General features: G+C 37.3%; 1 protein-coding gene across 14 annotated transcripts in view; it reads right to left on the bottom strand.

Annotated features, from left to right (window-relative positions):
* The window catches only part of SETD5 (SET domain containing 5), a 76,862-nt gene that overhangs the window by 4,538 nt on the left and 47,369 nt on the right, over positions 1-24,955 (bottom strand). For 10 of the 14 annotated variants that reach the window (XR_825465.1, XM_010842060.1, XM_010842057.1 and 7 more), the window contains 12 exons: positions 24,916-24,955; positions 24,432-24,549; positions 23,593-23,702; positions 22,395-22,644; positions 21,920-22,003; positions 21,020-21,277; positions 20,026-20,346; positions 19,432-19,674; positions 14,060-14,189; positions 6,838-7,082; positions 3,869-3,925; positions 1,502-1,972 (listed from right to left, as the gene is read on the bottom strand). Coding sequence is in view for 13 of the 14 variants with exons in the window: in XM_010842060.1 (XP_010840362.1) it covers positions 1,502-1,972; positions 3,869-3,925; positions 6,838-7,082; positions 14,060-14,189; positions 19,432-19,674; positions 20,026-20,346; positions 21,020-21,277; positions 21,920-22,003; positions 22,395-22,644; positions 23,593-23,702; positions 24,432-24,549; positions 24,916-24,955 (2,327 nt within the window). In the remaining variant the exon portion in view is untranslated. The remainder of the gene's footprint in view (positions 1-1,501; positions 1,973-3,868; positions 3,926-6,837; positions 7,083-14,059; positions 14,190-19,431; positions 19,675-20,025; positions 20,347-21,019; positions 21,278-21,919; positions 22,004-22,394; positions 22,645-23,592; positions 23,703-24,431; positions 24,550-24,915) is intronic. The other 4 variants (XM_010842064.1, XM_010842067.1, XM_010842066.1 and 1 more) reach the window with 1 other exon arrangement.

The raw sequence follows: 24,955 nt of genomic DNA, 5'->3' as shown, positions 1-24,955 counted from the left end.
GACCAGAGTTTGTTCTCTAAATCTGTGAGTCTCATGCAACAGTATTCTAAACCTAATGCTAATTTTTTTTTTTTGGTGGGGGGTGGGGGCAGGGTGGCCATGCCTCCTAGCATGCAGGACCTTAGTTTCCTGACTGGGGACCCAACCCAAGCCTCCTGCAGTGGAAGCTCAGTGTCTTAACCACTAGACTGCTAGGGAAGTGTCCCCAATGCTATTTTATTACAAATTATCTGCCAGTGTTTCCTCCTCCTTTTAATCACTTAGGGCTCTCAATTTTCTGTTCAAATATAAAATATAACAAAAATACAAAGGAAGACAATTTTGTGCATGCAGTTTCTATACACAATCATGGAAAGGAGTTAGTGTAAGAATTCTGGTAATGTATTTCACTGCAATGCAAAGATAAAAAGCCACCAGCCTACATGTGAACAAGAATACCACAGACACTTGGCAGTTATGTGAGACTGTCACAGACAGAGGACATTTAAGCATCTCTAGATCTGACCAGTAAATGGAAGTTGATTGGACAGCTCAAATACTCCCATCCATTCCCAAATAAACCTAGTTGAAAATCACTGACATAAAAAGCAGATTTTTGGCTTTGTAATTTCTAGAACAGGCACCACCTACAAGACAAGCCCCAAACCAGATCTCTGTGGCCTGGCCCTGCCCATCTCTGTTCTCCTCACTTCTCAATCATGTCATATTCCTGCTGCCCGCTCAATGGAGTGTCACAGTAGCATCTTCATCCCCTCAATATGTTGACTGAATGATTACTTACTATTTGAGGTCAGCCAAATCAGTGACCTGTCACCTTTCACGCTATTCCTCACAAACTTGGCTATGAACCTCTTGTTTGTCCTCAAGTACCCTCCACTATCCAACTTGGCCAGGTTTCCTCTATTAAGTTGTTCTTTTTTCTCATCATTAATATAATTATCTAAGCTCAGTCTCACTTGCTATAAGCTCCATTAGGGCGAAATCAAAGCGGCGATACAGCATGGTGGCAGTAAGAGCATACCATCTGGAATCAGGCAGACCTGGGGAGTGTCCTAGCTCATCCATATACTATCTCTGTGACCATGGGCAAGTTATGCAACTGGTATTAAATTCCATCATTTGCAAAATGGGAAATTACCCATCTTATAGGACTACTGTGAGGATAAATGCATAAGAAGAGCCTAATGGTGCCCAGAACATGAAAAGTAGCATAAAAAATGTAAAGTAGCATTATTCGTTTTCATTGCTTTATCCTTTGAATCGCCTAGCCAACTGTATGGCACATACATGAGAAGCATTTAAATTTGCTTAATATTTACAACACTCATCAAATTGTATTAATATATAGTCTTTCACTGAACATGCCAAGAGACTGTGTCTTATATCTTCATTTTCCTCACACTGAGAACAGTGCTGAAAACACAGTGGTAACTCAGTGACTACTTATTGAATTATTCAGTTAATGTTCTTCAAAAGGGTCTATAAAATGTGAAATACTTACCTTTTTCCTCTGTGGTGGGTTCTGGGGGGCAGATGGGACTCCTTCACAAGTCCTTTCGCCACCAGGTGACATGGATCCACGAGAGAGGTCTTTCAGAAAACCATGTTCATATCTGCTGGGAAAGCCTTCTGCAGGGGAACAATAGCCCCCATCCAAATGTAAAGGCTTTCTATCCCCTACTAGAGGAGACCCTCGATACAATCCATCTGCTCGAGGCATAGCGTTCAATGGGGAGTAGGCATACATCAAGTTAAACTCTGTCCGAAATGTCTGGTCCGAGTTTCTCCCAAGAGTCTGATGTCCTTCTCCACTCCTGCTTGTAAAACCAGTCTCAGAGGTGGGTCCGACAGAGGGATGAGGAGACAGGTCAGAATGACCCGAGTTGATCAGGGAAGGTCTGTCAGCACAGCTGTTAGTGTTGGAGTCAAGGTAGCCTACTTTTGTCAAGTCCAGGTCTTTTCGGTGACAAAGCTGAAAGAATAAAAACCAACGGAGACATGGGGTAGGGGAGAAAGGAAAAAGTCAAAGGGCAGAAAAGAAGGGAAGTGAGGGGGCACAGGTGAATAAGGAAAGGTAAGAGGGACGAAAGTAGAATAGAGAAAGCCATTAACATCTGTAAAGGTCCCATGTAGCACCAGTGTACACATGCCAGATTACCAAAGAATCCTGGCCTTTCCCAAATTGATTTAAAGTCTTTGGATGAGAATACTGGGAAAGTCAGAATTAGATAATTGGCCAAATGTGACTATTTTGCCTGCTTAGCCTTTCATCAGGTTTGCTGAGTCACCTTGCACTACATTCAGGGACTGGCAGTATAATCAGGGATTTACCTGAGCCCCGTGGAGCCACAGAGATGAGAATGGTGTCTTAAGATAACTGGCTTCTGGTGTTATTCATTTCTAAACTAATATTGATGGAAGGTGGAAGGAGGGGAAGAGGTGAAAGAAAGTAGAAAGTAGACGAAAAGTCAAGTCTTTAAGTTACTGGTTCAGGGAAGGAGAATGGTATTAGTTGAAGACATCAACCAACCAGTTCTTCACTCACTTCCACTATTAAGTATGTGTGTTTCTCATAAACTTTCTGGCCACTCAATTCTTTCTGCGTCCTCTAATGTATGTCAACATACCAAAAGACCACTAATGTCCATCACTGCAGAGTATCTGAAATGCTGAAACATACCAAAAATAAACCCATCTACTTGGTCATCATTACCTTCTGACATCAAAGATTTTCTGCCACTATGTCCACTATAGCTAACTCTCTAGAAAGAATAGAATCAGAAACCCAGATAATACACCATTGTCAGCCTCCAAATTATTCTATCTTAGAATCTTTAGCAACTGAGGAGAGAGAGCTCTATGTTCCTTACAAAATAAGACTAAAAAAAAAACCACTCAGAAAACCTCTAGTACACTAGAATACAATCTTTAGTTTCACACTGATCTATAAAATCCTACCAATTCAGAATTTGGTCACCTGTCACTGAGTTTAGCACTAATGTTTTACTGGAAGGGTGTGGGAATAAAAGTTCTATATTTCTAAAAGTTTATGAGCGACTGTAACTTTCTTTTCAAGAGGAGTAAGGCTCCATGTGGATTCATGGAGTTATCACTGCTACCTTTGTCGAAATCTTGTAACAAGTTAAGAAACTCTAGCACTAACATGTGAATTTAACATCTCCATAGCAGTAAGATTTGATATTCTAAGAGATACCATCTGTACAGCAACCATTTCCCCAACCACTGTAGAATGGACACCTGAGTCACAGAAGCCATGGGCTGATTTAAGCTGAGTTATGACTCTGCCTTTCTAAAGAAGATGCTTAATCTATCAACCAAAGCTCAAAACATCCAGTTAAACAGAGCTGTCAGATTAATTCTAGAATAAAGCATAAATCACTGCCTAACTTTTTCAATATAAGCTGCTCCTTCATCAAGCCCAAGATAATAAATATCAAAAGACAGCTCCTACCAACTGTTGATTTAACCTTCCTTATTTAACAAACACACTTTGTCAGACTTTAACAAGGTTCCCATATTTTCAGCTCCTTTAAACTTGACTTCTAGATTCTATTCTACTTTAAAAGAACTCTTCAGCCATACCCACCGCCCTCCCTCAAAAACAACAAAAACGAACCCCACCACACACACACACACCTACTTCATTTTCCTCCATCTACATTGAGAATTCTGAGTAACCAGAGTCACACATGGGAAGTTTCATTCACCTTACAGTGACCAATCGGCCACCCTCCAGCCCATCACCCCATTCACTCGGATCCCCCAAGCCCTCCCCACACACGCAGGAACACACTCATGCCCACTCACTCACAGCCTCCAAGTGTGATTGAGATGGTGTGATAACTACCTCGGGTGACAGGGACTCGGGCCTATTCGCAGGGGAACTCTCAGGGGAGGATATGTTCTAGAGGAGGGAAAAGCATCTTGTTATTCATCTACTCAAAGAAGCAAAACAAAACAAACAAAAAATAAAGCAAAAGCAAGCATAGATGGTTAGCCACAAATTTGGGGGGGTGGGGTGGGGGTGGGGCAGGGAGAGGGATAAGAATGCACAAGGGAAATGTTTAAATGCAGAATCATCTCAATGGACAGAATGACTTGTTAAAATGCTTCCTGGTGTCTCTGAAAGCATTTAAGGATAAACTGGTTATGTTTCATGCTATAAGTAAACATCTCAAGCGGATAACAGGAGTTAAATTGGTGAGATTTTATACTGTTACATTATGTCTTTCTATGTTAGATGAGATTTTAGTAAACTGTAGTATTTGTTATTGATAGGCATCCTATCACTCATCCCTCATGCTTCAGGGCACCTTTCCTCTTTACCCCACTCCCTCTTCTGAACGTCACATTTTCTCATTCTCTTGTGTGACTCAGGCCTGCCATATTTACCCAGGGGAATTGCTTAGCATGCAGGGGGCTGCCAGGGCTAGGAAGATGGTCAGTTCCTCTTGAATGACAGTTGCAGGAGTTATGACTGATGGATTCTCCAGCTCACAGGCTAGATGGTTCATAACATAATCCACTGTACTTTGAGGAACAGAGAGAAAAGGATTTAAAAAAAAAAAGGCAGATGTGTACCCTTCAAGCCTCTGGTCCCGAACAAGGGCTTATCCTTAGGGCTTTTGCCTGAAGCAGCACTCCTGAGTGAAATAGTAACTGGGCAGTGAGTTTGGATAGGAAGATATGGAGGGAAAAAGCAGGGAAAGCAGGGAATGATGGTGGTAGCCGTGACAAGGAAAGAGGAGGGTTTCTAATGTTGTAGCCTCTAGATAGCTGTGGCCTGGGTGGCTGAACAATTCTGTGGCAGAGGAAATGAGGCTGCTTCAGCAGGGCTACTGGCTGTTAATAATTTCATTTGGTAGGGTGCTGTATGTGTGGGATGGATAGTGGGGTATGGCTCTCAAGGCAGGAAGGGAAAGGTTATTTTGGTGGAAAGAAGGGGTTCATTAAGCTTGCCCTCCCAATGCTGCTTTACTCTTTTTTTGATGCTTCCCTCTCATGATCTTGTTTTTTTATTACATGTCTTTTCAACTCATCCTCTTAGCATTTCTCACTTTTCTTCTGGAAGATTATTTTTCCTTTTAAAAATATTATTTCCCCAACAAACTGATCTTTACTTGTGCCATCTCTCTGCTATTTGTGTGGCACAGGCTTAGGTGAAAATAAGGCTCCCAACTTCCCCATACTAGAATATAGGAAAGTGTATGGCAATTAAAATAGTGATAAAGATAGCCAGGATGATGAAATCTGGTTTTTTTTGCACTGATGAAACAGGCCAAATTTTCTTAGTTAAATCATGAGACTAAAATAGTGAAAACATGCACTCAACTTTTTGAAGGGATGAGTTATTTAATATACTACAATATTTTCTTTCTTTCCTGGTGTTCTAACATTATGCTTAGACTATGCATCACTAAAATGATCTCTCATTTAAAAAAACAAAAAACACCTTACATTTGCATAGTGTTTCATAGTTACCCAAAACGCTACAAGGGGTAGGGTATGCACCGAGTGCTAAACCTGTCTGTTCTAGAAGGCAACTCCCCTTCTAATTTTACCTTTAATTATAATAAACTATGAAATTCTATTCCTATAATCTACTGCCCGACAGGGAGAATGTCCTCTCATGAAATTTTACCCTCAAACTTCAGCTGCTAAATGAAAAGTCAACTGCAATTAGATCCAAGTAAACTTAGTAAGGCCCATATCAGATGTTTTGCTATCTGGCTTAAAAGAATGTCACAGGGAATTTGGTAAAGGATAACTTCCCTAGAAATCAAATATGACCAGGAAGGTTTTTTATCCCCCCTCTCAGAAAAAGGTTTGCTCCAAAAGTAGTTTAGGCATAGAATATAGCTTCCTCTTATTTTCAAGGTTGCTAGTTACCTTTCTTTGTTAGCTATTTAAAGGTTCAGGTCTTTTTAATTCCCGTCCTCTTTTAAAAACTGAACAGGTAGGATGACACTGATTAGAACATTCACCTTTATCAAACAAGACATCTGGAGAAGTGCAAGCTGTGTTTAGTCATCAAAACAAATTTTTCTGAGAAGGAACAGTGTCTGTTTAATTAGAAGTCAAAGCAACATGCAATATTTTTTTTTTAAATGCACTCACATGGATTCTATTCAATAAACCTACTATCACTCAAACTTGAACACTAACGCAATTCAGAATTAACTTTTTGAAACAGGTGACCAGAGAGTGAGCAATAAATCTGGTTTTTATAAATGCATGTTGCTAGCCTCTTTCTACTTCTCATTTCTAACACATTATTACAAGAAGGGAAAGTAACCTGGAAATGAAAATCCTAACTTGCCATAAACCATACCTCAATGCTTTCTCAATCTGTTTACTGAGGCCACAAAGAGAATGCAAAATAACAAAGACACTTCACTGATTTAAAGGCCAAGAAATGGAGGCACAACCAATCACTATAATCTGCACTCTCAGGCTGGTGTCATTTTAATGGTTACTAGGAAGCTAGAGGCCAATTTTAACCAAGGCACACAGTAAAGATAAAGATGAAGGTCTAGCAAGACTACCACCTAAAGGTATGGAGGTTCATGAACCGCATGCAAAAGATAGATGAGTATCACTTGTGGGAGTACTCTTCCTATTTGGGGAAGTATAGAGACTGCCAAGATGAGAGGCTACCAGGTAATAGGTCACAATGACACTGAGGTTTCCCATTCTGTTGCTAAGGTGGGCAAAGAACATGGTAAAGAAACATTTGGAATGGTATTATATTTGAAATGAGGAGGTGCAAATGATGATTTTCATATTCAGAACTCCCAACAACCAAACCCAAATCACCTCAAATTGCAGAGGAGTATTGCAGCGACTAGCAGTAGTAAGAGATGTGACTGGTGAGAACATGAGGCTGTATCCATTTCGACACTCCTCTTCTGGGTGAGATGGGCCAGGTGTGGTCAGCTGGGGGCTCTTTGAGCCTGGATTGGGAGGGGGTGGTGTGACTGGAGAAAGAGGCCTCAGTAACTTGGTGACATTCTGCTCCATCAGATAGCGAGACTTCCATTTCTTTAATGGGCTCAACAAGTCTGTGAAGTACAAAGCTTGGATGAGAGGTTTGAAATTACAGCCTAAAGGGATACTCGTAGTGAAGCCATTAATCTCTAGCCCACAGTGGCTCCTAACTCCACTTTTGCCTCATCCCACTGTTATCTCCTGCAATCAAACCAAAAGCCCAAAGGTTCTTTAACTGCCACACTTAAAAGTGATTCTCAAAACTCCCTAACCTCCCAAAAACTCATCAGATGAATCTGACACTTTAAATAACTAATCCCTGGAGCTAATTTAATCTCTTGTAGTGGAAAACATAAATTTATATTTTTCACATTCTAAAAAAACCCTCAAATCTGTGTCTGTGTTAAAATTACTCTCTGTTCAATTGTTGGTTCACCAACTCAGTTTCAAGCTTTTATCTATTTTTCCATTCTTTAGAAGCTCTTTACCTAATATTTCTGCTTCAGCAGGAGCGAGTTACACATGATTACCTGATCCTTACTGAGTACTTAGTTTTAGAGTGCTTCAAAGTGTGAAATCATTTCTATGTAAACCTCATTTTCAAAAACTAGGTTGGTACTCTTTTTCTGATTGGAATATCCTACTTCCTCCGGTGGACTTCTTAGTTCCACTTTGAAAGAAAGTTAACATGCTTTAAATTTTAGTGACTACTCAGGGCAATGCAACTATCTCACTTTCTCAAAGGAAATATCTATTTTTATTCGTTTACTCTATTTGTTTAGTACCTCTTACATGGAAACCACTGAACTAGGTATGTGGGGGAAAATGGTTATCATATACTTTACTTTTAAAAATATATTCTATTTTAAAAGGGTTTATGAAAGCATAAGAAAAAGAAAACATACACAAAACATGTTTAATATAAATTTAAGAACCTCAACGGAGGTGGTCATACTGCTATGCATAAGGAGAAAAAAAATTATGCTTTTAAGGGCTTATTACATACCAGGCGTTATTCTATGTGCTTCATGTGAATTAGCAGGTTTAATCTGAATAACTCTATAAATCTAGTACTAGTATTATCATTCCTATTTTAAAGAGGGAGTAGGCAATCTGGTTCCCATCTACATTCTTAATCATTAGGTTAAATGATTAGGTTTCCTCCCAAGCCGTTGAGGAAAAGTTTTGGGACAGGAGCACGGCTATGCTTCAGAACAATTCCCCTGGTAGCAATGGTCAGCATGAGAATGAACACTCAGAAACTATTTGGAGTTAATGGAGTAGTTACACAGAAAGAGTTATGAAGCACTAAACTAGCGCAGTAGAGGGTGAAACAGAAGAAATAAAAGCAAAAAATACTGGAGATACATATTTTTCCTTTCAGATATCAAAAAAATTAAAAATTTTCCTAGATTAGAAGTATATTTGTAATTTCCTTCTGTTCCAGATACTATGTTTTTCTTTTCTCCTTTTGAAAAGTGCCTAGGTATAAACAAAACAAACGTGTGATTCGTAACTTACATTTAAGTTTATATATTTCAAGAGTCTTCAACAGCGAAATCTTTTAAAAAGACCACTATACTGCTAGGTCCAACACTGTAACTACTAAAAGCAATTATGTAAGTTATAAAGTTCATTGCAGAAAAGTTATGGAGTTCAGATGAACTCTCCCATCTCCAAATCAACTTACAGGTTACTCATTTAAAATAGATCTTTTGAGTATTTATTATAATATATTAAACGAAAGAGACCTAGCACTCGTCCTTATGAAGTTTACAGGCCAGTGGTAACGTGCCTACTTTTTTCTATGAACAATACTATATTTACAAAATTTTCTTTTAAAGTTTCATTTTTCTTCTTTTTGCCATACACAGCTATCAAATCTCCTGGTTAAATTTATCTTTTATTGTTTTGTACCTTTACTTATGTAATTCCCAAGATATATAAACAAACATCCACATATTGAAACTCATACTTAACTTGAAATCATATTCACAAATTAATGCACTACTAATGTCCTGGGGTATTTTCATCTCAATCTCTTTCTTGACATGGCTTTACTGATTCTATGTCTAAATCACATTGAATAAACAACCTGCTATCTTCACTCATAATAAAAATATTTCCATTACAATGAAAAAAATGTTAACAATTATATTTTAATTTTATTAAGTCGTTTTTGGCTATACAAAATTTATATTTGTATTTATTTAGTCAAATGTATCAACTATTTCCTTTATTTTCTGCCTCAGACATGTCTTTGTCACCCCACCCCAAGACTATAAAAATGACCTATTTCCCCATTATCTCCATATTTAATTTTCAAATTTAACTCAGAATGTTCTAACCTTTTCACAGGGCAAATGGCTAGCATATTCTTCCAAATTATTTGGTAATTATAGAATAATCATATTTCTATACTGATTTGAAATATGACATTTATCCTACTAGATACTGAGTTTAGTTCTGAACATTATTCTGTACGCTTTTAGTAAAATTGTTTGGACAATTCCAGTTATTCTATTCAAGCTCTCCAAATTATTTTGCCTATTCTAGCATACTTTTCCGGAGAAGGCAATGGCACCCCACTCCAGTACTCTTGCCTGGAAAATCCCATGGACAGGGGAGCCTGGTGAGCTGCAGTCCATGGGGTCGCTAAGAGTCAGATATGACTGAGCGACTTCACTTTCACTTTTCACTTTCATGCACTGGAGAAGGAAATGGCAATCCACTCCAGTGTTCTTGCCTAGAGAATTCCAAGGATGGTGGAGCCTGGTGGGCTGCTGTCTCTGGATGGCACAGAGTCGGACACAACTGAAGCGACTTAGCAGCAGCAGCAGCAGTATACTTTTCATGTCAATGAACTGTAGAAATCATTTGTCAACTATGCTGATACTTCCCCTTCCCAAGGCTGACTGGGGCTGTATTAAATTCATGAGTAATCTGTGGAGAATTCTCACTGAGCACTGTGGCATGATCTTTTGTCTACTTATGCCCTCATTCATATTCCTCTTCATCATCATTAATATTTTGGCAGCTTATGGGGTTGAATCCAGGCCCTCGACAATGAGAGTGTGGAGTCCTAACCACTGGACCACCAGAGAATCCCTTATATTATACTTCTTCATTACAGAGTTGCCACATTTCTTTTTTTTTTTTTTGCCACAGTTCTAAATTAGGTTTATTCTCCACTGGTCTCTATTTTCCATTACTACTGTGAATTAGATGTATTTCTCCTTATATATTAGTTAAATGTGATTGCTAACATGTAAGAAAATCTTTCAGTATGTTACATATTTTTGTATTTAGCTACCCTATTGGCCTCTACCAGTTTTTCGGTTAATTCTTTTGGCTTTTCTAAGTAGGTAAGCATATTATTTGTATACAATGATAACCTATACATCCTCTTTACCAAAACTTTTACCTCATTGTTTTTTAGTTTTTTTTTTTTTTTGATAATCAGTTTGGACAACAATTCTAAATGTTGTTAAATAAGAATGGTAATACTGGGATAATCTGATAACCCATTTAAAAGGTTTAATCTATTTTTCAACATGAAGTATACCTGGCAACTGTTTTCAGATAGATGTAAAATAAGAAAATCATTCAGTATGTTATTTATCATTAAAATCACATTTACTACGCTATTACTCCCTCCTCCTCCATTTGGTTGGCTAATAAATTATGAATAAAATTTCAAGTATTGAACCTCCTTTACATTCCATGGAAAACTTTTATTTGGTCATAATAATAAATATTCTTACAGATTCAAGATTCAGATGACTGAAATCTAATTCAAAAGTAGTAGTGTACTGTTTTTAGGAGGTTAATTTGATAAAATAAATCAACAGTAAAAATTTTAATGCTACTGTATAGTATTTCATCAAAAGTATAGGCAATAGAAGGTAAACTACAAATTCTACCATTTCTTTATTCATGGAAACCCAGGTCATTTTATTCTGTATTATTGGCAATTATTAATCACTTCATGACTAAGACTGTGCAAAAGTCCACTGTTTACTTCTACTTTTAGTCCACACCTACTTCTGTACAATAAGTAGCTGGAAAAATTACAACTAGGTTTTTAAAAATGCACATGATAAATCTTCTCTAATTTCTAGTAGAGATATTACTTCCCTGTCATTTTTGCAAATCCTTTCTCCCATTATCTTAGTCCTCTATCAGTTCAGAGCGCTAAAGACATAGAAACTTTAATTAAAAAAAGAAAACAAAGCCAAACAGTGAATGTACACAGAATTTACTCTGGCAAATATCTAATTCTTTCCCATCTCCCACGTAAGTAAAAATTATAATTTACAGAATCTTTCACTTACATAAAGCCTGTTTCTGGCTGTTCTGTTCCATGTATATATCCAATATTGAATCTGTACTAATCTAATTACCAACTTGCAGCGTCACATTAGAAACTAGTTTTTTACCGCTAGGTACTTCTTCGTCATTACTTTTTCAATTTTTCTTAGTTACTTTCATCTTTATTTTTTATGATAAACTTCCAAGATCATTTAATCATACCCCAAACAAACTAGCTTGATGGAAACTGTATGAAGACAAGAAAAAAAAAAACCCCACTCATTATATATCCTCTTTCCATTAAGGAATATGGAAGTTCCCTCTATTTCCTCAAGACTTAAAAAATTTTCCTCAGATTTGCTTTGTTTTACATGTCTCCACCATTATTCATAGGCAGTTTCTTCATTTTGTTGAGCTCAGCAATGCAAATTTTTCTTCATTTATTTTCTTGGTAAATAAATGCTATGCATTTTTATATATCCAGCAGTTTATTTTTTCCAATTATTTAGACTCCTAGGTATATATCCACATCATTTACAAATAATGAACATTATACTCGCCCTTGCCTGCAGAGTTAATACTGTTTATTTCTACACAACTTTAGCTTTAAAGAACTTAATGTATCCTAGTATATGATTAATTTCTGTAAATTTTCCATAAATGTTCAACAAGAAGTCTGTGTATAATAATGACAATAACAATTCCTATTGAGGGTATGACACTGCACTTTATGTACATTAATCTCATATTAGCTCTACAAGGCAGATATTACTATACCCGTTTCACAGATGAGCCTCAGAGATATTTTACAACCTGCGTGAGTTAGTAAAGGGTGTGTGTGTGTTAGTTGCTCAGTCACGACCCACGGACTGTAGCCCACTAGGCTTCTCTGTCCATGGGATTCTCCAGGCAAGAATACTGGAGTGGATCGCCGTTCCCTTTTCCAGAGGATCTTCCCGACTCAGGGATAGAACCCTGGTCTCCTGCACTGCAGGCAGTTCTTTACCATCTGAGCTACAGGGAAGTAAGCACCAGTAAAGGGTAGAGATGATCTTTAAATTCAGGTCTGTTGGAGTCTATCCACTGTATCAATCTGTCTCCCTTTCTTGATTAATATCTCCTTGGTCTTTTTGAGATGAGAAAAACAAAATAAAAAAACCCCAAAACCAAAGAAAGCAAAGCAACAAATAAAAATAACTCCTCAGGATTTACACTAGTAGCAATATACCAAGATGCTCATTTGAGTACTGCTTGGTTTCAATTAAATATTTTCCAGTTTATGTTGTTGCTTAAGGGCAAGGTGTATCCTTTGAATCTTTCTCGATGCTAGAGACAAGAGAACTTTAATAAAGGTTGGTGACTAACAGTCTTAACTCCATTCCAACTAGGGCACATAATAATGAAGGCACTTTCCTTATGAATCTTTGCCAGTCAAGACGTGGAATTGCTAATACAGCCTCCCTTTCCCAATCTCAAATACAAACATACACAACACACAGACTACACGTACATATGTATGTGTTCTAGACAGAAGATTCCAATTGTTATGGTCTCACTGTACTGTAAAAGCTGCCAAAAAATTGATAAAATTGACGAAAATCTGTTATATTAACCTGGTTTGAGTACATCTTCCTAATTACTGGTGAAGAGAATAAAGTATTTTAAATATATGGTATCATTTATCTTCCAGATGTTCTACACTGGGATTTTATTATATTGAGGTTATATATGTGATAACTTATAAGGTATAATCCAGTCTAGGGATAGAAAAATAAACTAAATCAATAACTTGAAAAAAACCTATTTTTAGCAGCCTATTTTTTCCAAAGATAATCTTACACTAAGTTTTAGTATAAATCAGATATTACTAGTACATATCTCTTTATTTAGTTCAAGTTTATATTTACTTAGGCAATGAACAAGAGATTTCTATGAAAATTTGAAATATTACTATGTTAGATACAGACTTGCATGACTTTTAGCACTGTATTTATTTTGGTATTTTGTTTTGATTGCATAATATTCACAAAATTGATTTAGAGATAAAGAAACAGAAATCACACAGAACTTTTCAATTAAAATACTACTGGCCAAGAGAAACTTGGTAATAGACTATCCCCAAATAAGTTGGTATCAAGTTCATGCACCTGTGCTTTCAATTGCAATCAAGACCCCTGCAAGAGTTACAGCAAAACCAACGGACCAGATGACTTTTCATGACCCTCCAGTTTAAAAATTCATATGAGGACTTTAAATTGGATTCAAGGTCATGTCTTTTAAAAAATTTACACTAATTGTGCAAGCTCTTTTGAAAACAACCAATTCATAATAATTTCTCATTTACTTTACTCACCCCGTGCCCCTTCAACAAGTCCCACCCCACTCAATCACCTGCAATTTTGATTCTTTCCTGAATAGTGCCCCACATCTTTTCTTATTTCCCCTCTTATAAATACGGATACAGAGCTCCTAAACTTACTACTTTAAATATATCTAACCTTTTTAAAAACCATTTCTGCTGTTATCTGTACACTGTCTAGTTCCTTCTTTGCCGTCCTGGGAATACTGATCCCTGACTTGAGATCTCTCTCTTCCTCTGTAAAGACAGATGTAAAGTAACTATTTAGAGAACAATGCTATTTTTTTTTTGTATCATACTTTTTAAAGTATTCAGTGAAATTTTTAATGTAGACCCAAAGTAATCATTGCTTATGTATTCAGAAAGGTTTGCCATACGCACCTGCATTGTCTTTGCAGATACTAGAAGAATTACTGTTCTCATTACTTTGGTATAGGTGCTGAGTTCTAGTCTCTTGGGGTACAGATGATGTTTGGGTCATCCCTTCTTCCAAGGCTTGCTTTATCCATCGCTATAATGGGAAAAGAACCAGGGAATTATCAACAATCATTTAAAACTATTTGGCTCACCTATTTATTTTAAATGCATCAACTGGGTCACTAAATATCAACTGGTGACAGATATTAATACAACACATTCATTCAGGTCCACAGTCAAAAATATTTTTTGTCTTGTGTTTCAGCATTTTAGGATACTGCCCCATCAATTCCTTCTATGGAGCATAACTGAGAAAGCCTGGATTACACATAATGAAGTCCCACTTAAAAAAAAAAAAAACAATAAAAATGATTACTATTTAACTCTTCATACTGCTTAGAATGGAATAAATGAGAAAAGAGAAGGAAGAAATCTTAGCATTTATATAAGAGACTCCGATCACACAGAATAAAGCTAGGACATAAAGTAAGCGTGTAAAAAGAAGATAGATCTCTTAAGAGTTGTCTGTCCTGTGCTGGGGATATCTGAAGAAATAATAGAAAAGTTTCACAGGAAAACTCTGGATGAGAATAAATAGCTCTTTACTACAAGTGCCAAAATGCTTCCAAAAAGACTACTCTCAATATCCTGTGAGTTTTCCCTCCTTGTTAAGTAGTTTGGTTAAATTATGCATGAATAATGCAAATCATTACCAGAATCCTTCTGCAGAAATCAAGAAGGGAAAAAAGTCAAAAAGAGCTCTCTAATCAGTCACATTTTTTTTGTACTGAATACTGGAGCCTAAAATGATGGAAACAAACTTTGTTCAGAAAGGAAGCCTACAGAGATAAGGATAGTAAGATTATGCAACCTATGGAAGAGAGAAAATTTCTTACCTGTAATTATGTTCTCTTAAGATACACTCACACAGTTGTAGGTTGCTCACCACTCTGTGGCTCTCCTGCCCTGACACAAGACAGATCGAATTTTGATAAACATCAATTTCTGAGTCAGACCATATCCCAAATAGGAAGAGTAAAGGTGATTGTAACTTACACCTTTAGAGAACCAATATTACAGGTAAGTAAATATTCTCTTTACCAAAGATAGCAATTCTAATAGGAACTTAGGAAATAATGTGAGGAAGCCAAGAAAACATTTACATCATGTAAATGGCATTGTGGTCTGCCAAATAAAAGCAAAAGTATAAACATGAAGAGATAGAGAGTGAATATCTAAAAAAGAGAGGTAACATCAACTGAATCACATCATATTAGGATTTGATCAAGTCTCTGAAGCCAAAATAAGACCAAGAATGAACTTACTCTCCCACATACAGAATACTGATGTGAAGACGATCTGTCAGAACTATAACTCCCTACATAGAAGAGACCTCAGAGGTCACCCTGTCCAAAGCATTTCTTGTATAGATGGGAAAAATTAGGCTCAGGAGACCGAAAATGAGTGAAAATTTTTTGTTATATAGATACCTTACTACAAGTTTTTCTTATCAGAGCAGATGACAGGACTCATGTGGGGTCACTGTGCTTTTCTCCAAGGTAAGTTAATTTCATGTATTTCCAGTGTCAAATAGGTGCACCCATAAAAGAATTCTCTGCATCTGATGACTACAAAATGGGAAATAGAAACCAGGACAGGGGCATTCTAAGGAATAAGATGCTGCTCTGGTTAGCTTATGGTCGAACACAGCAACTTGATCAACTCTTTCCTCCTGGCCCTACTGTATGTCTACACAGTATTTTAGGGCCCATAATGAAGGAACACCAACAGTTATTTGTATCTAACAAGTTCGAATCACTCGTATGGATAATAAATTAACTTTAGACCCTTCTCCCCAAGTTCTAGCTACAGTCATTAAGGTCAAAAGAACATTTCTTCCTTCTCTGGAACTCTGTATTGAAGAGATTTTTAGGAAGCTCAGAGATGGGCAATAGAAATGTTTTAAAGAGTATCATTATGATGGGGAAAGGGAAAGAATTAATTTGGGTTTTAGAGTCCAAAGACCTGGATTGAAACTTGGCTGCACGTCTTCCTAGATGCTTAACTTTGGGCAAGTTACTTTCACTTCTGAGCCGAAGCTTCTGATCTGTAAATTGAACCCAATGATCCCAAGCTCACAGGGTTATCATGAATACTAAGTGAGACAGTGCATGTGAAGAAAGCTTGTAGCACAGTACTGGGCACACACTGTTCAGTGAGAACTAGCTCAAATGAATTTCAGGCTATGTACAGAGTATACGGATTAATATCACTCCAGTGCACACAATAAAATATCAACGCAAAGCACAGTGTTTCATTTTCAGTCTAAATGGGAGACCGAATGCCCCACACATATTATGCCTAGAAGGTGAGTTCAGAGATTTAGAGAGAACAAGGAGAGATACTACTGAAAGGCTTGTTAGCCACTCATAAATGCTTCCATTTCAAAATAACAAGTAAAATTCAACAAGACACACTATAACATGCTAGTTAAGAGCTGTGAATTGATTTAACTTAGAAACTACAGACACATCATAAAACATTCTGCCAAATACTCTAAAAATTTCGATGCAAATATACACATGCAACTTTACACTCTTACACTTATGAAGGCTTTGTACCTCCTTTAATCAGATATGATAGAGTAAGCCTACTAGGAATACATGCTGTTTTAACTAACCCCATGGAGGACGGTTGTTCTCATCTATCTGTTTAACTATATTCTTTTCTGAGTGATTTTTAGAAATTTATTACAATTTTATTATGGAAATCTTCTTAGGTTCTATACCATGTGAGTATTTTCTAACCAGTCTAAAAGAATCTCCATCTAGGATAAACCTGAGTTCAATTTCTACATAGGACCCAATTTCATTAATTTTGTCCCATAAAAAGTTATATTCTTGTTTTGCAATATAATCTTGATACATTAACAGCAAATATTAAACTTGTGATTTAAACAATTTTCAAAGACTCAACTTAAGTAAGATACTTGGCTACGTGTCAACATGCATAGCCTGAACTCTTCTTAAAGACTAATATGACACAAATAGATAAAAGTCTGAGCAGAGCCTGTATAAAACAAGACTAAGGATGGTCAGATACATGCAGAGACTGTAATATGAATATGAATTAAATGGGATTTCTAACTGTTGCCAGTGGAGAGACACAAAGATGAGATACAGATGAAAGTCTGAAACCATAACCAGGTAAAAAGGATTCTAAGAAATATATTTTCTATCATATTTGAAGTCATATTTCTACACGTTTTTGATTTTCACAGAACTCTGCTACTTGGAAAAAAGTAAGATGGGAATAGAAAGATTACAACCTAGCATCAGAATGATAAAGGCAGCATTTCAAGAAGGTAGTCCATACTATTTACAATTTAGACTTCTTTATTATTCCGTATTAATAATTATTAATCCTTCTTAAAGGATTAAAGAAAGAAAATCTATTATCTGACTTGGTAAGACACTTCAACAGTTAACATCCTAGAAGTCTAGTACTATGTCCATCCAAAGACAGAACAAAAGGAAGAAGTTTATTTCATATATATATTAAGCCATCTCTTGACTTGTTCCTCTAAACTAAAGACAGCTTCTCTAATTGTTTGATACTACTCTGAAAACGTAGATTCTGGGCTATTACCCTTAATGAGGGACTGAGCTAAAAGTAATGGTAAGATTAGTTTTACATGCCATACCAGAGTTAATGAAATCCGCCAATTATTACAGAATAAGGTTAATCATTGTTATTGCTGTTTAGTCGCTAAGTCGTGTCCGACTCTTTTGCGACCCCATGGACTGCAGCCCGCCAGGCTCCTCTGCTCATGGGATTTCCTAGGCAAGAATATTTGGAGTGGGTTGCCATTTCTTCTCCAGGGGATCTTCCTGACTCATGTCTCCTGCAAAGCAGGCAGATTCTTTACCACCGAGTCACCAGAGAAGCCAAGGTTAATCAATAATGGTCATTAAATGGCAAAATTTTTTTTCCTTCTCAGATAATTTATAAGATCCATGATAAATAACTTGGTATAGAATAAAGGATTCCCAGAGACCTAACCTTCATTTCCTTTAGTAAATTTCTTATTTTCTTTTTAAAGATGTCACTGTTTTCTTTTCTGACACCTAAAAGTTATGCTACTCCATTACCCACAAACCCTTTTGGCAAAGATCTCATGATCAAATTTCTCTTTAGGAGCTGTTCTACTTGGGAATTTCCCCTAAATAAATCAGTAAGTGACTCAAACACTTAGATTAAGATTAGGAAAAAGACTTTCTTCAGTGTATGTTGCTCATTCAGTGGTAGCGCCTTTGCTTTGTGTGCAGATCCCTGCTGCCCTCCTCCCCTCCATATCCCCCAACACTTGGGTTCATCTTTTATGCCCCTCCCCCAAGAAATAGTATCTGCTCTTTGGGAAAAGAGAAAAGCTTTAAGTTTGAGGAGTCAGGGAAGACCTGCCTGGAGTTGGAGACTTCATCACATCAAATAATCTATATGCAGCATCCTCATGTACGTGATGCCAGTGGAGGAGGGCAATGGCAGACACTGAGGAAGGCAGCCTGAATCCAGATCTGAGGATAAGAGAAAAGGGTGTTCCAGGGAACAGACTCTACCTCAAAGGTACCAAATGAAAGGGTGTCCTATACTTCTAGAAACATGAAAATGACATTATAGATCTGAGGGTGTGACCTGTCCTTGAGACACCTTTGGAAAATAGGCAGGGCTTCTGGGAATTAAGAAAGCATTCCAAAAATAAACAACCATCAAATATGACTGCCACTAGATCCAAAAGCAATACATAACTACAGAAGAGAAACCAGCGAGAGAGAGACAGAAAACTTTATAGTAGGTTCCATAATCACTAGGGAATAAACACTCATTTGATCAAGGAACAGGAATTCTGTCAGTTGTGACAGGACTTTTCCTCTACTCTCAATCAAATGATAATAGTGACTGAGTTAATCCAAAACAAAATTTGATCATTCTTTAACTTGTGCAACAGTGCTCTAGAGTACCCGGGGCCCAATCTTACAGAATAATCGCAAATGGACATGTTAACCAGTATCACAAGAGCACACACAAAACACCCCTTTCTACCCAGTCACCAACTGCTAAGATAACAGTGAACACAAAGACAAATTTGCTACAACAAACTGAGCACCAAAATGTAGTATACATCCCACTTTAGTCTCACTGACTCTTGATGCGTCAATATTTGTGGCTTAACAACTAACTCATTATATGGGGAGAGTGTGCTTATCTAGAGAATGTGTTTGGTATGTCACCATTACAGGCATCCTAGGTTAAAAGGAAAAGAAATCACGTAAACATACCTTTTTACAGGAGCTGAACGTGCCATCAGGCAGAAGTGGCCTTCGACGCCTCTCAGGGATAAAGGGTGAGCCAAAGCGAATGTAGTGTTTGGGGGTGGTGCAAATTAACGGGGAATGGATAAGACCAGGTAACATGTTCAGGGTCGTTGCCAGTACAGTTGGGTCCGTGGTGATACGTAAAGGGCACTCAACAGGACATTCTTGCTTCTCAGCTTTGTCATTCAACCATTCTGTAACTAGATACTAAGTTAAAAAAGAGACTATCAGTTGATGATGTTGCAGATGTGAAGGCCAGAGGCAGCACAAAGACAATACTCATCTATTGTATGATTCGCATCATCAGAGCACAAGGGCTCACCCTCTCCATGATCATTATGGGAGGAATGATTTCAGCTATCAGTAATTTAAGCTCTGTTTAAAAATTATGGGAACACAAGTAAGGTAGCAGCATGGACTCAGTGTCTAAGCATTTTATCTCAAATCTAATCATTCGTAGACTGCTTTTTCTCCCCTGAGGATTATAGACCCCCCTTTTACTTTACGAAGGAACAGCTTTTGCCAGACTACACTTAGGAAGATGGATTTGTAACTTACCTTTTTGGTTTTGGGGTATTTAGATGCAGCACGGTTGACATGGGATCCAGTAACTGATACCACGGTTGGGTCAGACCCTGTTAATTGCCTGTTTTCTCCCGAACTGTCTACATTTCCAGCTTCAGTAGGAGTTACTGAGCTGTTATTTCCCCCTTCTTCCAAGGCAGCTTGTGACAACTCTGCCTGCTGTGCAATGGCCTGCTTTTGACGCTTTAGTCTTTGGGCTGAACTGGTCCGGTACCGAGAAATTCGACTCTTCGGTCGGGGCCGAGAAGGCTTTGCTGGAGGTGGTTTGGGGACTGGTTTTTCTGCAGCAATATCCTATAATAACAGCAAAGTTAACTGCTTACTAGAAATGTCAGCAAATATTTTATCCAGCTTCCTATTCACTTTAAGCACTCTGAATGTTCACTGGTGAAAAAAGTGAGCATTAACAAACATTAATTTCAAATGTAATCCTTACAAAATTTATACATTTAAACCAGCCAGAAAGGCTACAGGAAGATGTCTGTTACTTCTTTTTCCAAAAAATATTTATAAAATTGGTCAAAAGTCAGCTGAAAGTAGCCACCAAATTTTAGGTTCTTAGCAGGGAAGGTAAATCCTCCCGTTTTTCCCTCAGATACTGAGGTTTTAGCTTAAGGCTTAGAATTTGTGGTAAAGATAGGAAAAAGAAGAGTTACTCTGAGATCCTATGAAAGGTCAGGTACGTAACTATGCTACAAAGATGGCCAAAGAGAAACCACAAGATCTTTATGAATTCACCACCAACAATTTATCTGGCAGAAACTGTAGATAGTTCCATTCTAGTCTAAGAGTATCTAGTTATTCAAATTTTGTTTCCCTGAATTCCACAAATCAGCTAAGTGATAAGCAAATCAGCTTATTTACTGCAAAATAAGGCAAAGCTGAAAACGCTGATTCTAGCCATTCCAAAAGATAGATAATTGATATTAGTAAGAGTTATCTAGGGCCTGGAGTCTTTTCATCTTACTCCTGCTTGGGAAGACCTCCGGGTGTTCACTCCAACACTCTGTGGGTTGCTTGTAATGGCAATATTTGAAGCAGGGTTGCTAACTTCAGGTTCAGGGGCTTCAGTTTTTGTCTCCTCTCCCAAAGGAGTCTCTGAGGTGGTGGCAGCAATCTCTACATCAGAACTGCTTTGTTCCAAGGGCTGATCTCGCCGCTTCTTTCTTTTCTCTAAGTTTTCAAAAGCATGCATGATGGCTTCAACCTTCCTATCTTCCCGGGTCTAGAAAGAAAAGACATTAACATAGAAGGAAGCCTCTACCAGAAGACAACAGCTTTTCACAAGTATTATTAATGCAAACTGATAGACATTTATTTCAAAATAGGTCAGCCATTTTGAAACTTTTTAATACAAAAGAAAAATAGCCATCAAAACTAATTTTTCTCTGCATTTTCATAGTTAAAAAAAAATCAAGTAGATTTTCTTCAACAGCTTCTCAAGGACATAAATAAACATGACTGATTGCAGCCATAAAGAAGAACTTTTGAATCCATTATGACTGCAGGTTTTGTTGGTTTTTTAAATGTCAAGTCACACAAATGTAGGAAATAACTAAGTTAGCTCAAACAAAGATACTTTGTTTCAACAAGACAGTTTTTTTTAAACCAGACTGTCAGTAAGAAACCTCTTAAAACCATCAACAGATAATAGCCACTAGAGAACTATATGTGTGTCTGTGTAAAAAATAAACATTTTTATAAACATTTTTATAAAATCTACTTTAGAGAAAAAACCCAAACTGTGACCTAAAGGTGATGGTATAGTAACTTACTAAAGAAATAAAATGATATAAATTCTGAAGGGGCTCACATGCCATAGGTAGCAGGAATCAGCAGGAACAAAAAGATGTTAGAAGGTACCCACCCTCCTGTTATGAGCTGGGCTCTCCTGGTCATCTGCAACCTCTTCTTTCTCCTCTTCTGCTTTTTCTTCTGGATTGTCTATTTCCTTTAAGACAGAGGCGATATTCAGCTGTATTCTTAAACTAGGAAAAAACTCAACCCCTGGTTTTTCCCTGGGAGCTTAAAACTCTGTAGAAACAATTTCCAGTGCTTTAGTGTTACTTATATGGGGGTCACATGGTAAAAACAGATGATAAATACAATTCACTGCACTGAAACCTGGTAAGTACCCAAAAGGATGCTCCTGACATTGTTTTTTTAAAAAAAAAAAAAAATACAAAAACAGAATGAATGAATGAATGCATACCCACCTTGATATGAAGGGTATTAAGTGTTAACATAGATTCCCTACATAAAACAACATGTGGCAAGCTGGGATCCTCTTCATATGAAGAGGATCAACACCATAGCAACATCTTCTGACCAGGGAAGATTACCTCATGGTCACTGGATACAGTTACTTTCTCAGGAGCTTGCTCTGGTTGCTGGCTGTTATCCTCTTCAGGGGCCTCATTCTGCTGCTCCATCTCTAGCTCTTTCCGTCGTGCTTTTCTACGTCTCGTCTCTGCTCCAATGGTAGGTAGGCTTGGAGGAGGTGGGAGTGGTGGTTCTGCAGCATTGGGATTCCTTTTTTGTATAGGGCAATTCCGGTTCCCCTTGTGACATGCACAGTCCACTTTATAATTACTGCTCCAAAGAAACAACCAAAAGTGCGTGTCTCAGTACCCTTGAAAATCAGTTATATTATCTATTCATTATCTTGAAATCTTAGTATAGCAATTTCCTTTGGTATTATCTTTGAACAAGTTGAACAGAGTCATTGAGAGAGTCCTATAAATATTTTCAATATTCTGCCATTTCTCTATATAACCCAAACTCACTCAGTGGACAGGAAAGCAAGTCCTCACTAAATTCAGTTCTCCCAACTGTCTTTGTGCTATTTAAAGGCAGTGAATCCGCGACAGAGTCTGAAGTAGTCATACTTACCTTGTGTCTGCCTTCACCATGTCCTCACTCTTGCCTACTGATTCCCTACTTATTATTAATACCTTTTCTTCATGTACCACACATATACCTGTGCCGGACATCGGTTTACTACATAGACCCTATTGCCTAAAAGGATCAAGGCAAAAGAAGCAGTCATTTTACAAAACCCATCACATAATCATCTGTGACTTACTATCTGTTTTTCTGCATTGTCATATACAGCTGGATTCTAGTGGAGGATCTGAGTGGATGATGTGAGTGGATGAGGTGAATCTTTAGATTCTTATTTTGTATGATAGTTGGTACAATAGCTGTGTGTGTAACAACAGATAACTACTGTAATTTCTAGGAGTGTTACATACATACTCTTTCTGTTATTCTTGCTACATAGAGGCAAAGGCCAAAACACCCTTGGTTAGAAGACTGGTAAGCAGTTATCACACTATGTACCTGTCTCTCTTAAAACACAACACCCTCATTCTGTCTTTCCCTCCATGATTTCTAGGCAGAAAATGCATTACTTATGAAAACAAAGGGTTAAAAAAAAAAAAAAAAAGGAAATGGCAAGGCAGAAAAGCAGACTGAACAGAAAGAACAGCTTAAAGTGTAAGACAAGGCCACTCATGTTAGGAAAGGCTGAGATCTTACCAATTACTGTACTCATAATCAAATGCTATGGTGACCTCAGCATCCTTGGTGATAGCAGAAACAGCATAGATACAGAGATGAATCATCCCATCTGCAATCATGTGTCGCACCTGTGTGAACAAGGCTAATGATTACGATTTATCAAAAATAATAGAAACTTTCCGTAAGAGGAAAAAAAAACACCTTTTACTCAAATAATATTTCCTCACTTAGTTATGGTAGTCTGTTATTCCATTTGATACTATCATATAGTAATTGCTTGAAAATTTATGATATTTCTTGAAATAAAGAAATTTTCAGATGTTAGCAATCAGAGTAAGAACACTGATCTACATCTTAAAGCTGTTTTCAGCTGTACCAAAAAATTAAAATTCTTAGTCTATAAAAAAAGCTCTGTGGATTTTCTCGCTGCAGTTGATGTGGGCGCGTTCATTATGCACCAAATAATCAACTTTAGAAATGTCTAGAATCACTCCTTCAACCTGATCACCTAAAATCTAAAAAATGAAACCACACACCTTAGTTTTGGCCCAATGATACATCTTTTGTATGGCAATTTTTTAATATAACCTCACTGACATCCTGTCCAGCCTAGCTCTTTCTCTTTAGCAAATCCCAACTTGTTTTTTTGCATTTTTGCCTTCTCTAAAAAAAATCCACTCCTTGACCTCATCCTGTCAGAATAAATAAACCATTATTTTTGATTTTCATCTCTTACAATGAAAGATTATAACCACCATCTACAGACCTTAATCTGGATGAAGTTTTCAGACTGTTTCTTTAGTTGACTTGTCCTTTTGGTGGTTCCATTTAAAGAGAAGTTGCTACAGAAATCTTACCTCTGCATTTGGTGTACATGATCTTCTGATGAATCGAGCATCATTACCGAAAGTACGTGCGTCCACACACATCTCTACACCATTGAATTTTGAGTAGAAGAGCACAAAGGGGTATGGTCTAGGAATATAATTAAAATTCCTGTAATTCTCAATGGAAATAAAAAGGCTACCCCATGATTTCAAATATGAAGCATATGATGACAGAAGAGGGATAGCCCTCTGCAATGCCTAAACTTAGAAAACATCACATGCTTGTCTGCTTTTGATTAAAGAATAAGCACAAAGCAAGGAATGCTTTGTTTAGAAAGGAGTCATCACCACTTCACAGATTAAACAACTTGCAGATTTATTTGTACTTCTCTACAAATAGCAGAGAGGCGTGAGTTTTCCTGCAAGAGCATCCTACCCACAAGGATAGCTTTTACAGCTATACTGCTCAGTTAGACCCACTTTAGCCCTTAATACTTAATGAATGATGTCTTACTTTTTGAAGAAATGCCCATTGACCTCAAATTGCTGCCGTA

This window comes from Bison bison, unplaced genomic scaffold, assembly GCF_000754665.1.
Source record: "Bison bison bison isolate TAMUID 2011002044 unplaced genomic scaffold, Bison_UMD1.0 scf7180017864171, whole genome shotgun sequence".
NCBI lineage: Eukaryota > Metazoa > Chordata > Mammalia > Artiodactyla > Bovidae > Bison > Bison bison.
Note: the sequence above shows the minus strand (reverse complement) of the source record. Positions and strands in the feature narration are given on the sequence as shown.